The 15349-nt window shown below is 31.5% G+C and overlaps 1 protein-coding gene across 2 annotated transcripts in view; it reads right to left on the reverse strand.

Annotated features, from left to right (window-relative positions):
- The window catches only part of ATRNL1 (attractin like 1), a 734504-nt gene that overhangs the window by 624041 nt on the left and 95114 nt on the right, over positions 1-15349 (reverse strand). For both annotated transcript variants that reach the window (XM_057736176.1, XM_057736177.1), the window contains exon 9: positions 12127-12310. In XM_057736176.1, the coding sequence (XP_057592159.1) occupies positions 12127-12310 (184 nt within the window). The remainder of the gene's footprint in view (positions 1-12126; positions 12311-15349) is intronic.

A 15349-nucleotide genomic window follows, 5' to 3' on the forward strand; every position in this document is an offset into this window, starting at 1 on the left:
TCTGGATTTCCGGCCTCCAGACCTAGGAGAGGATATCTTTCCACAAGCTACACAGTTTGTGGTAATTTGTTACAGCAGTCATAGAAAACTAACATGAAGGATATCTACAAAAAAGAAAAACAAAACAAAACAAAAAGGAACCAGAGCTAACATCATACTTAATGGTGAAAGATTAAATATTCCCCCTCTAAGATCAGGAATAAGACAAGGATTTTTGCTCTTGTCACTTCCAATCAACTTTGTATTCGAGATTATAAGAAGGAAAATGGGCAGGACCATAAAATTAAATGCATCTAGATTGGAAAGGAAGAAGTAAAACTCTCATTATTTGCAGATGACATGATCTTGTAAATAGAAATTCAAAGAAATCCACAAAAAACTGCTAGAAATAATAAATGAGTTTATTAAGTTTGGAAGTTAAAAGAACAATATGCAAAAATAAATTGTATTTCTATAACCAGAAATGAGAAATCCTAAGATAAAAATAATAAGCAATTCAATTTACAATAGTATCAAAAAGAATAAAGTATTTAGAAATAAATTTAATGAAACAAGTATAAAATTTATACCATGAAAACTAGAAAATATTGAGGAGAGGAATTAAAGACAGCCTAAAAACATGAAAGGATACCCTATTTTCATGGATTTGAAAACAAAATATTGTTAAGATGGCCATATTCTCCAAACTGATCTACAGATTCAACTCACTCTCCATAAAATCCCAGCTGGATTTTTTTTAATTGACAAACTAATCCTATGATTCATGTGGAAATTCAAGGACCCAGAATAGCCAATTCAAAGACTCAGAAATTCAAAGAAAGGAAACAATACTCTTTTCAACAAATGGTGCTGGGGCAACTGGATATCCACATACAAAACAGAGGAACTGAACCCCTCCCTTATATGTAAAAAATAACTAAAAATTGATAAAAGGCCTAAATGTAAGAGCTACAAGTGATAAAACTCATAGGAGAAACTATAGAAGTAAATATGTCTTGCCTTGGGTTAGGCAACGGATGCTTGGATATGACACCAAAAGCATAAGTGACAAAATATATAACAGATAAAATGGTCTTAAAAATTAAACATTTCTGAGCTTCGAAGGATACTAAAAATAAAGTGAAAAACAACATATATAATGGGAGAAAATATCTGCAAATCATGTATCTGATAAAGGATTTATATGTAGAATATATAAAGTATTCTTGAAACTCTAGGAATAATAACTCTAGAAATAGAGGGGCATTTCCTCACCTTGATAAAAAAAATTATCAAAAAAATTATACTTAATGGCAAGAAAATGGCAAGATCCTTTCCTTCTAAGAAAAAGAGCAAGGCAAGATGTACTCGCTCACCACTCCTATTCAACATTTTACTGGAAGTCTTGGTGCAATAAGACAAGGAAAAGAAATAAAAGATACATAAAATGGGAAGGAATAAGTAAAACTGTCTTTTTTCGCACATGACATGATTGCCTATGTAGAAAATCCCAACCAATCAACAACAACAAATAAAAAACAAAAAACAAACACACAAAAAACTCCTGGAACTAATAAATAATTATAGCATGGTTGCAAAATACCAGGTTAATACGTGAAAGTCACTTGCTTTCTTACATATCAACAATGAACAATGGCTACTTGAAATAAAGACACAACACCATTTATATAGCACCCACACAAACTAAAATAGGTATAAATCTAACAAAATATGTATAAGATCTAATTTGGGAAAATTACAAAACTGATGAAAGAAATCAAATAAGTAAATGAAGAGATAGTTCATATATAATACATGGATAGGATGATTCACTACTGTCAAGATGTCACTTCTTCCTGGTTTAGTCTATATATTCAATGCAATCCCAATCAAAATTCTTGCAAGAACAGCCAACACAATATTGAAAGAGAAGAACAAATTCAGAGAACTGATGCTACTTGACTTCAAGACTTACTATAAAGCTACAATAATTAAAACAGTGTGGTACTGGGGAAAGAACAGACACATAGATCAATGGAACAGAATAGTGAGCCCAGAAACAGACCCACATATAGTCAACTAACTTCTGACAAAAGAATAAAAACAACTCAAGAGAGAGAGGACAGCCATTTCAATAAATGATGCTGAAACAACTGGACACACGCATGCAAAAAAAAAAAAAGCTTGACAGATCTTACACCTTTTACAAAAAATTAACACAAAATGAATTATAGGCCTAAATGTAAAATGCAAAACTGCAAAACTCCTAGAAGATAACATAGGAGAAAATCTGGTAACCGTGAGTTTGCTGATGACTTTTTAGATACAGCACCAAAAGCACAATTCATAAAACAAACAAACAAAAATGATAAGTTGGGTTTCATTAAAATTAAAAACTTTTACTCTGTGAAAGACACCTTTTGGAGAATGACACAGTAAGCCACAGACTCGTAGAAAATATTTGCAACAAATATCTGATAAAAGACCTGAATCCAAAATATACAAAGAACTCATAAAAGTCAACAATTAGAAAACAAAACCCCGATTAAAAATTGACAAAAGGCCTGAACAGATAGATACCTTTCCAAAGAAGACATACAGATGGCAAAATAAGCATATGATAAAATGCTCAACATGACAGGTCATTAGGGAATTACAAATTAAAACAATGAAATACCACTACCTGTTAGAATGGCTAAGATTCAAAACACTGACACCAAACGCTAGCAAGGATGCAGAGCAACATTCATTGCTCGTGGGAATGAAAAATAGTACACCCACTCTTACAGAACTAAACAGACTCGTAAAAATAAACGCTTACCACACAATCCAACAACTGCGCTCATTGGTTGAAAATTTATGTCCGTGCAAAAAACTGCAAATGGATGTTTATAGCAAATTTATCTATAATAGTCAAAACCTGGAAACAACCAAGATGTTCTTCAATAGGTGAATGGATAAACAACTGTATCACGTCCATACAAGAGAATATCATTCAGTGATAAAAGAAATGGGCTATTAAGCCATGAAAAGACTTGAAGGAACCTTAAATGCAAATTGCTATGTGAAAGAAGGCCAATCTAAAAAAGGATATATACTGTATGATTCCAACTATACAACATTCTGGTAAAGGCAACAACAACGAAGACAGTAGAAATATCAGTGATTGCCAGGGGTTGGGCAGAGAGGGAGGTAAGCACACATGATTTCTCGGGCAACTGAAACTGTTCTGTATGATACAGTAGTGGTGGAATATGTCATTATACATGGTGTAAACTCATTGGACCAACAACACAAAAGTAAATCCTAATGTAAACTATGGACTTTAGTTAATAATAATGTATCGATATTGACTCATCAACTGTAACAAATGTACCACACTAACACAAGATGTTAATAAGAGAGGGACCTGAGGTGGGGGAGATATGGGGGTAATTTGGGAACTTTCCATAATTTTTGCTCACTTTTCTTTAAACCTAAAACTGTTCTAAAAAATGGTCTATTAGTTAAAAGACAACAAAACAAAATGGTGGTGATAAAAACTGCAGTTGCTTTTCCAGTTGGTATCTTTACTGTAATAAATAAACCCAACCCCTAGTACCTGGTAAGCAGATAATTTTTAAAAATATATGAATTGTAAAAGGGGATCCAGGTTTCTCACCTTCAAAAGGAATTTACAAATATGGAAGATAGGAAGTCTAAAATAAATCCTGTAATGTTGTATTACATCATTACACAATTTAGGCAGACAGACAGATATGGAGAGATAGAGATATATACCCAGTTCTATAAATAAATATGTTTGTAAATTTTCTGGCTCTATCTATCTTCTGAGAGTGTCTGCAAACACATCAAAAAGGTAATAAAGGTAAAGATACCTAGTCCCCTAATCTTGGTTTTCAAATACCATTCTCTACTAAAAGTAATCTAGGTTCCTTGGGGAAATAATTTACTCCAGCAGGGAAACTACAAGAATATAAACAGAATTTTTTTTTTTTTTGCATCTGTGCCAGAAAGTGCAGAAATGTACAAGAATGACTGGGGACATGTCTAAAGAATACAGAGGCCTTACTGAAAGAAACTTACAGCAGCCAAATCTGGGACAATTTGAGCACCAAAATAAAGAATAGTAATTGATTACAGAACAGTGACTAAAATAAAAATCCATCAATTCATACTGATATAAGTGAACATACAACTTGGGATATTTACAAGGAATAATATTTACAAGAAAAATTATAATATCACCATTTGGTAACCATCATAGTAATAACTGTTTCTCACAAGAAGGACGAAAGGATGCTAAAACTAGTGTGTAAAAGTTTAATGAGAAACAGAATATTTACATAATCTACAAGTATCCCCACAAGGTGTTTATTCATTTACAAAGGAAAAGTAGTATCTTTACAGTGGAGCAACCTGGAAACACTTTAACCATTACTTTAACCATTATTTTAACCAAGATATGAAAGTTAGCCTCTACATGAATGTTCACAGCAGCCTCATTCATAGTAGCCCAAACTGAAAACAACCCAAATGTCCATCAACTGATGAGTGGATTAACAATATCAGATATATTCTTACAATGGAATATTCTTCAGCCATAAAGAGAATTAAGTACAGAAACATACTATACCATGGGTGAAATTTGAAAAATTATGCTAAGTGAAAGAAGCCATATACAAAAGGTCACATACTGTACATTCTATTTATATGAAATATTGAGAACAGGCAAATCTATAGGAACAGAAAGTAGATTAATGGTTTCCAGGAAACGGAGGGAAAGTGTATAGGAAAGTACGATTTCTTTTTGGGGTGGTGGAAATATTCTGGAATTAGTGATGGTTGTATAACATTATGAATATATTAAAAACCACTGAAGTGTACACTTTAAATGATTAAAAAGGAGAATTTTATGTTATATGAACTTTATTTCAGTAAAAGTTTAAAAAAAAAATCATAGGAGAACACATGATAGTGTTGCACCAAAATGCAAACCCTGAATCTAATCATGAGGAAACATTAGGCTCACCATTTTCCTTTTTTAATCTTTCTAGAAGTATAGTTGAAATCTTTTGTAACTTGAAAAAACTGGAAAAAATACCAAATTTATAATTACAGCTGCAAGTTGTAAATGATAACGTTTAATATGTTCCTTATGTGTTAAAACATATGATGATTTTATTATTGTGTTTTCAAGGAGCACAATAATAGAGAAAGCAACTTCAACAATAGGACAAGAAAATCTGAGGCCTCCACTATCACAGAAAAGCCTTGACATAGAAGAAAAATGAAGATGTGGGCTCCTACTACAAGCTCTACAAACATACATGTGCAAAAAACGTTATGAGACAGCTTATTTAACAAGGCTAAGAAATCAAGACCATAATGGCCCTGGTACCCAAAATCATTACAGCAAATTTAAAGTCTCTTAGCAAAGGATAATATAGCACTAATTAATATAACATCCTAACAAGACAAAAGGAATCATTTTTGAGAAATGGGAATCCCTATAAATACAAGATGTTTTGAATAATGCTTCTGTGGTACTATATTAATTTCGTACTTTAAAAAATCTTTGAAATCACATATAATTGAAATATGTTTTCATATGATGCTAATCCAGTTACATGAAATGATTTCTTCTAGCTTCTTAAATTTGATATAATGAGAGTTATTTTTACATTAAAGTATTCAAAGCTAGTTTATGAAACTATCAAGTTTTTGTGATTTCTTAAAAACGTAGCTGTCAGAGGTTTTGGAAAAATGATATGACAATTTTATAAATATGTTATTAGTTATATTTTACTAAATACTGACGAACATGCTATTTATGACATTTATTCTTGACAATTTCTCTGCATAATGAGTGTCTGAAATATGATATATATGTATACTATATTTGTACTGCATACATATATGTATTTGTTAAATATGTAATGAAAATATTTCATAGGAAACATACATTACATATGTGTGTGTGAATATTTAAATCTAGCAGAAACTGTCAAAAGTTTTTTCAGAATGCTTCTACCGATTTATACACAGTTGGATTAGCAGTCTTGTCAATTTTAACCATTTAAGTGGATGTGTAATGGTACCTGAATGTTATCTTAATTTAAATTACCTTGTGGCTAGTAAGGCTGAACAATTTTTAATATGTGTTTTGGTCATTTGGATATCCTTTTGTTCAAGTCACTTGCCCATTTTCTACTGAGTCATCTGACATTTTCTTGTTGATTTGTAGTACTTCTCTACATATTCCAGAATAGACATCTTTGTTGATTTTATGAGTTGCAAATATCTCCTACACTGCAGCTTGCTTTTTCACCTTCTCAGTGATATTTTTAGACATACATAGTTCAGTTTATCATTTTTCCTTTATTAAGAGTAATACTTAAATCCTATTTTTAATGTCTTTGCCAATAAAAGCAAAGATATTTACCTCTGTTATCTTCTACAATACTTATTATTTTACATTCCATACTCAGATCTACAATTGATCTGAAACTAATTTTTGTGTATGATGTGAAGCAAGGCCCGAAGTTCATTTCTTTCAACGGTATACCAATTGACCCAGAATAATTTATTGAAAAAACGACTCGGTAGTGCCAACTTTGTTATAAACTAATTGCCGATAAATGTGTAGATCTTGTCTGGGGAATTTCTATTTGCTACAACGGCCTATGTCCCTATCTCTGCAGCAACACTTAATTACTGTAACTTCAAATTCAGGAAATCTAGTAGAGAAGTCTTCCAGCTTTGTTCTTCTGCACAAGTTTGGTTTAGCTGTAATTGGTCTTTTGCATTTTCATATAAATTTTAAAATAGGCATGTCAATTTCTAAAAGAAAAATACTTCCTGCAATTTTGTTTTCGGATTACATTAAATCTAAAGATCAATTTGGACAGAATAGATAACTCTATAATGTTGAGTATTTCAATTAATTATCATTATATTATATCTTCCATTTACTTAGGTCTTCAATATCTCACAAGGTTTTTGAGTTTTCCATGAAAAGATCCTGCATATATGTCATTACATTTACTTCTCAGGTTGTTGATGTTCTGACGATAACTTAAATTGCATTGTTTTTAAATTATCATTTTCTAATTGTTCCTAGTATACAGAATTATACTTGATTGGTTTTCTTTATATTGACCTTATATCTAGCAACCTATTACCCATATATCTTTTATATTTTGTTAGTCCCTTTTACTTTAACTGTATTATTGCACTGACTGGGAATTCTAATACAATGTTGAATAGAAATGGTAATAGTAGCCACTCTTATTCATTCCTAACCTTAAAGGAAAAATTTTCAACATTACACTATAACGTTTGCAGTAAAGTTTTTGTTGGTTTCTACCTTTTACCACATGAATAGTTTGCTATTCTTCCTACTGTATTTGAGTTTTTATCATGAATACATGTTAAATTTTATCTAAACTTTTCTATGCATCATTTGAGAAGATTATATGCCTTTACTTCTTTATTCTTTTAATGTGTTAATTATCCTGATTTTATGAATTTTTAATTAACCTTACATTCTTAGAGTGAACCCAAATGATGTATTATTCTTTTCATAAATTGCTGGATTCACCTGATTTTTTTTGTATCTATTTTCATGAAAAAGATAACACTATAACTTCCTTACCTGTAATATCTTTTTCACATTTTTGTATCACAGTTTCGTTAGCCCCATAAATTACAAAATAATTATTTCCCTAAAAGTTTGTGAAGGACTGGTGTTATTCCTTAAATATGTACTTCTTAAATGTTTGAGCAAATTCACCAATAAAGTGATCTGGGCCTGGAGAGTTTGGGGTTTTATTTCGTCTTGTTTTGTTTGTGTTTGTTTTTTAAGAGCAGAGGGTTTCAGGTATAGATTCTATTTTTATACTATAAGATTATTCCAGTTTTCCCTTTTTCATGTATCAATTCTGGTAAGTTTCATTTTCCTAGAAATCTGACATGGTTCATTTGATTTTTTTAAATTTACTGTCATACAGTTGCTTATCATATGCTCTTATTATCCTTTAATGTCTGTAGACCTTAATGTCTGTAATGTCCTTTTTCATTCTGGATTTGGGTTATTTGAGTATACAGCCATCCCTCAGTATCTGCGAGAGACTGGTTCCAGGAGCCCACAGATACCAACATCCAGAGATGCTCAAGTCCCTTATATAAAGTGGCATAGTATTTGCACATCACCTAGTCACATCCTCCTGTATACTTTAAGTCATTTCTAGGTTAGTTATAATACCCAATACAACGTAAATGCTATGTAAACAGTTGCTGGCACATGACAAATTCAAGTTTGGTTTGCTTTTTTGGAACTTTCTGGAATTTTTTTGAATATTTTAAATCCGTGGTTGGTTGAATCCAAAGATGCAGAGGGCCAACTGTAATCTTTGTTTCTAAATCTGGGTGGGGAATTATCTGTTACTCTTTACAAACAACCAACTTTGTTGTTTTTTGGTGACTATACGGATCATATCTCACATCATATATATCATCTATCATATGTTTGTTTTCTATTTCACTAATTTTTGCTCTATCTCCTATTCTCTTTCTTCTCCCTTTCTTTATTTACTTTATCCTTTCTTTGGAATTAATCTGTTGTTCTTTTTTTAATTTCCTGAGGTTATGCTTAGACCACAGATTTTCAGGCTTTTTAAAATCTTTCCTAACAAATGCATTTGAAGTTGTAAATGTCCCTCTTGGCAGCATCATAATCATCTTCAAGTGTTATTATTCAATACTAAATATTCTCTAATTTTCAGTATAATTTCTTTGACCAATTAGTTTTAAGGAGGTTATTAATTCTAGTTATTAGTTACACAAAGTAACTAGACTTTGTGTGGTTAAATAGTAATCAACCACAGTGAACACAAAAGTAACTAGACTAGTAACTTACTAGTATGATTTCAATCTTTTTAAATTTGTTAAGACTTGCATTAAAATTCAGTACATAGTAAATTTTAGAAAAATATTACATATGTACTTGAGAATAACGTATATTATTAACATATATTCTTCAGTCATAAGATAATATGCTCTCAAATACCAAAGAAAACAAAATTATTAATTATGCATTTCAAATCTTTTATAACTTTACTGGGTTTTAGTCTTCAAGTACTACCAGCTACCAAAATAACAGGGTTAAAAATATCACACTATGGTTTGTCCCATTTTCTTCTGTCAATTTTAGCTTTACTTAACATAGTTCTTTTTTTCTATAAGGTATATTTAAACTCAGAACTGTTATATTTTCCAGGTAGATGCCTGACTTAAATTCTTATTTGTCTGATAACAGCATAGCTTATACCAACATTCTTTTGTTTAGTGATTGCATAATATATATCTTTCTTCCATCCTTTTACTTTCAGATGTTCTAAATACTTTTATACTTTTTGAATATTTTCTAAGCAGCATAGGGCTAGGTTTTATTTTTATACCCAGTCCAAAAATTTTTACCTTTTGACTGGAATATCTGTCTTTTATATTTAGTGTAAGTGGAATATTTACTTCCTCACGTTTAGTGTAATTATGACATATTTTCAATTAAATATACCATCTTTCTTTATATTTGCTCCAACTTTGTTCCCTTTCCATTCCTTTCTTGTTTTCTTCCAAATGCATTAAGTAGTATCCTCATGTTTTCCCTCTATTCACTCGCTGGATATATAGTGTTTTATTTTTGTTGTCACCTAATGATTACAATATAAATCCTTAACTATTAGTGTCTACTATAAATCAGTTTATTATCAATTCCCATATGATACAAGGACCTTAGTAATGATGAACACCATTTACGCTTCCTCCTGATTTATGTGCTGCTATTATCATGCATTTAAATTTTGTATATATTTAAGCTTCTATTGCTATTATGGCATTATATAATAATCCTTTTCATTTCTCTATTACTTCCAGCATATAGGATCATTTTCCTTCCACTTCAGTATTTTGAAGATTTATTTACCATTTTATTCATTTGTTTAGTATCTGCTGTACTGCAGGTCTGCTGTTGTAAAATCCAATTCTCACTCTTCTTAAAAGTCCATGTTTTGCTTTCATTTTTAAGGGTTTTTCACTAGGTGAAGAATTTCACTGATGATTATTTTCCTTCAGCCATCTGAAGACACCATGTGTTCTAGATTCCATTTTTTTCAGTTAAAAAACTAGTTCTCAGTGTTTCTCCTTTAAAGAGAATATGCCTTTTTCCTGTCTGGCTGCTTTTCTCACTCTATTTGAGTTTTCATAAGTCTTACAATGGTATTTCTCAATGTAAGTTTCTTTGTACTCACCCCCTTGGTACTCTTGGAATTTCTTCCATTTGTAGCTAGCTATCTTTTGTCACTTTTGAAAATTCTCAGTCATTTAAGGCTTCAAATAGTGCTCTACATTCTCTTCTCAATCCTCTTCTTCTGGCCTTCAATTACATGCATGTTAGAACATTTCCACATGTCCCTTATATTTCTTTCCCTCTTTTATTTTTCATTCTTTGTCTTTCTTTCAATATGTGTATTTCCTTCTGATCCATCTTCCATTTCCCATTAATCCCCCCCTCGGCTGTGTCTAACCTGTTAAACACATCCAAAGAATTCTTAATTCATTTACTCTATTTTCCATTTCTATAATTTCCACTGGATTCTTTAGTAAAAGCTTCCAGTTTTAATATTTTCCTACCTTATATCTTAAAGGTAGGAAAATCATAAAATCCTAAGTATTTTAAAGCCTCTGTCTGAAAATACCATTATCCTATAGGTAATTTTCAAATGGCTGGGTTTTTTTCATGGCTTTTCTTTTTCTAAGCCTTATTATTTTTTGTTTTGTAACAGATACTGTACATGAAATAATTTGAGGGTCTGTATGATACTATCTTCCTCAAGAGAGGATTTACATTTGCTCTCCCACACATTAGGCTATGGGCAGATCACCAAAACCAATCAAAGACCATGATGATTCAAAGATAAGCTTATTCTCACTCATAGGTTTAGAACTTCAGGAACCAGATTACATTGTTAAGTGTGTAACAAGACCCTCTTCCTTGGCACACCTGGAAATCCATTTTGGTCCTCCATACTGATTGACAAAAGCTCTGCTCAGTTTCTCAGGCAGTTTTCAGGATTTATAATTGTCTCAAGGAAAAAAGCTGCACAAAATGCCAATCATACCTCCCTTGTCATGCTCTCTCTCCTAAATCTTGACCAACAAATTCTCACTGTCTTTATAGTCCTCTGATGCCTTAAAAAGATGCAATTTCTTATTTTTCTCAGCAGACATATTAGTCCATAATAATCCATTTAACCACTGAAAAAGAATTTCTCCAAACACACATTTACTAATAGCTCAACAAATTAGCCTTTCTACTAAAATATAACACTGCATTTTAGTTAACTAAAGAAAAAAGAAAAAGAAAAAAAAAGAAAATTACCAAAATTACTCAAAGGAAAAGTCTTCATTTTTTTAATTTCATCTTTCTTTTTTCAAATAAAGTATAAATTAGAATATATGTTTGAAAGTGAATCTGAAGGTGATGGAACAAATGACAATTTTGTGGAAAACTGTATTTCATTTAAACACATAATTTCATATAAGTTTAAAAGAATATTTAGTGTTTTAAAACAAAAAAGGAGTCATTTCCCAGGTTTTACAAGAGAAAATAAGTACAACAAAAATTCTATTTTAAAACTCATATACCTAGAAAAATCAGTAAATGAAAAATCAATATTTCAAACATAAAGAGAAAATTACGGTATGAATAAGCAATTCACTAAATAGAAAACACAAGTGCAAATGAAAACACAAAAATATGCTTTTTCACTACAGCAATCAGGGTATGCACATTAAAATATCAGTAAAATACCATTCATATCCATTGCACTGGCAAAAGGAAAATATCCTCACAATTACCAAGTGCTGGTGGAACTACAAAGAAATAGGGACACTCATACCCTGCTGCTGGAAGTGTACATTCTCAAGGTGACTTGAAAAGCAATTAGGCAACAGGCAGTAAACTTGAGGATATGAATATCCTCAGACATAGCAATTTCACTTTTAGGTATGTACCCTAGAGAAACTCTTGCATATGTGAAATAACCGGTACAAGATGTACAATGTACTTCTGCCCAATCTACTCACCAAGTCTTAGTGTTAACTTCATACTTATAAAGGTCATCTACCAATCCGTATTTGTTGCCTGGTAATGCTTTATAGCCTCCATGAACATAAATGGACTTTGTTATTTCATCATACACACTGGTATGGCCATATCCACCTTGAACAATAGCTCCTTTAGTTTCTGGAACAAGCCAAGTGTTTGATGCTGTAGGAGAAAGAAGATAAATCATTAACCCAAATAGTATTTAAAAATAAAACTAATATATCACCCAACTACCAACAAGCTCATTCTCATACGACGTTTTATGAGTAAAGCATAACTAATAATCATTTAATAAAAAACCAATTATTAAATATGTGCTAGTTACTATGCTGGGTGCTAGGGATTAAAGTTGAGTAAGACAGTCTTTCTTCAGATTTTAATGAAACTCTGAAATACTGAAGTTTTTGTAGAAAGAGAAAACTAAAATTTTATTCTCACATACATTTCTGTATTTGTAAATAACCCTGAAAAAAAAGATGTAACATATAGTTTATGAGAGCCTATTATGTCCCAGGCTCTGAGTTGGTCACTGATATTAAGATTTAAAATTAAGATATGACTCTTGCCCTTAACAGTTTTTACCACCGTGCTGGTCCTTTATCTCTTCGGTATGAGTCCCACTGTCCCTTCTAAGAGTCCTTTGTGTTACTGATAAAAACATAAAAATTAAATTTTTTTAAACTCACTTGACAGCTGTGTTACTGTGGAATTCCACCAATGAAAGTACTAGGGAGAGTTTAGAAGGCAAAAGGAAGAAAGACATTCTGCTTTCTTCTCTAACAGAAGGAACAGACAGCTGACCACAGTAGGTAATGGCAGTGGTGGTTTTATAGCAGCAACAGCAGGGGTAACACCTGCTCAGTGGCAGCAGCAGCACCTACAGTAAGTAGCTCAATTACAAATGTGGTCCTAAGCTCCAGCCTGGGTATGCAGTAGCCCCAGATTTCTGCATGATCCCCTCATTTTGGTATCTCTAGTATTTTTGTAATTAACTCCCTATATTATAAAGTCCCATTCTGCTAGATTATCTAGAAGGGACTCTTATTTCTATGGCAAATTCACTAAAACAAGCCCCAATCATATGCAAGTCATGCTTTTAAGAACACGAAGAAAAAAAACAACATATCCTTGGCCTTAAAACATTTAGATTATAAAGATCAACTATACAGAAATCTGTTATTAGTCTTTAAATATCCACCCAGACTACAAGTCCATCTTCCCTCTAACCTGTCACCTCAACTGTGACATCCTAGATGGCCTGTTGAAAATACTCAAAGCAAGTAACAGAAAATAAAAATGATATTTAAAAATTCTTCATATTTACACAATTTTAAGGTAGTGAAGAGTGTGATACTTAAACAGTCATAAGAGTAGTCATAAACGAAGTATCAAAAAGGAGTTGTTAAAGCCAATTTTACTTAGAGAAAAACTAAACATATCTGAAGAAATTTCAGAGTACTCTTGTAACTAATGGGCATTACATTTTGGAGGTAATTTCCAAAGAATGAAGTTAATAATAACTTATCAGGAACAACTTCTTTAATATACTTCAACCACATATTAAAGCTATGTATGTATATAAATATATGGCCAAACTGAAGGGTTTTGTGTTTTTTTTCATTGTCTTTTTATTCAAAAAAGATAAACATATTTCTTAGCAAAAAATACTGTAGCAATAAAAAGGTGTACAATGCAAAAGTGAATGTTACCTTCTCCCCTAGCCCACTACATAGAGGCATCTTTCACAAACTGTTATGCTCAGAATACTTTCAAATGATAGTTCTGAATATTTCATGACAATATACAAATGTATACGACTTGCATGTACTAAATACCTGTAAATATCTGTAACAAAAAATCATGCCATATTTTCAACTAAGAAGTAATTATTAAAAAAAAAATTTTTTTTTAATCATGCTATTTTACAATTATTTTTTCACTTAACATCTGGGGCATCTGTTCATGTGCCATTTATTATTTTTTATCAGCTAAATTCCATTGTACTGATGACACATAACTCAATTTAAATAACTATATTGTGACTCATTTAGGTTTCAATTTGTTCTTAAAAACAATGATGCCGTAAACTAAAAGCTGCTCTGGATCCACTCTAACAGACCTCAGAAGCAACCCCAAAATGCTTATACTGGAAGCTTAACCCCATGTTAGTACAAAGTCCAACGCTCTTTAAAGGAATACAGCGAAGTCCAGCAGCCAACAAGGTAAAAACATACAATGTTCAAAATGCATTGAAAAATCAACAAGCATAGAGGGCAAAGAAAATACGACCCACAACAAGAAGAAAAATCAATCAATAGAAAGAGATAGAAATAACAAAGAAAGAATTAAAAGAAGAGAATTTTTTAAAAGCTATTGTAAATATACCCAAATATGCTCAATAATGTTACAGAAAACATGAACATGAAAAGGGAAAAATGGGACATAAAAAAGACTCAAACAGAACTCCTGGAAATGAAAAATACATTGAATAGAATTAACACAAGACTAGACACTATGGGAGAAAAGAACAACGAATTTAAAATATGGAAACAGAAACTATGCAAAATAAAGCACGGGAAAAAAAAACAAGCAAAAACCCTGAAAAACAATGAACAGAATATCAGGAACCTGTATGACAATATCGAGTAGTCTAATGTAGTAAGATAAGATTTTCAGAAGTGGTGATGGGGTAAGGTGGACAGAAATAATGTTTGAAAAAATAGTTTCTCAAATTTAATGAAATCTATAAATCCACAAAACCAAGAAGATAAATGATATACAAGCAGGAGAAAAAAAAAAATAAAGCAACCCATGCCAAGGAATAGCATGAAGTGATGAAGATGAACAGGTAGAAGAACAAAAAATAAGAAAGCCAGTTGACTTCTCAACAGAAAGCATGCAAGTAGGAAGACAATGATGTTACACTTTTAAACTACTGAGAAAGGGAAAAAAACCCATCAACCTGGAATTCTATACCAAAAAGTAACTATTAAAGTAGAATTCTATATCCCACAAAATATTTTCCAAAAGTGAAACAAAACCTTTTTCAGATAAAGGAAAAAACAAAAAACAAAACAAAAAAATGCAGAGAGAATATATTATTGCAGACTTGCCCTTTTTAAAAATGACCAAAAAAAGTTCTTTAAGCGGAATAAAAATGATACTTGAAACCAGACAGAATCTGGATTTATATAAATAAAT

The sequence above is a fragment of the Hippopotamus amphibius genome, chromosome 5 (genome assembly GCF_030028045.1).
Source record: "Hippopotamus amphibius kiboko isolate mHipAmp2 chromosome 5, mHipAmp2.hap2, whole genome shotgun sequence".
Taxonomy (NCBI): domain Eukaryota; kingdom Metazoa; phylum Chordata; class Mammalia; order Artiodactyla; family Hippopotamidae; genus Hippopotamus; species Hippopotamus amphibius.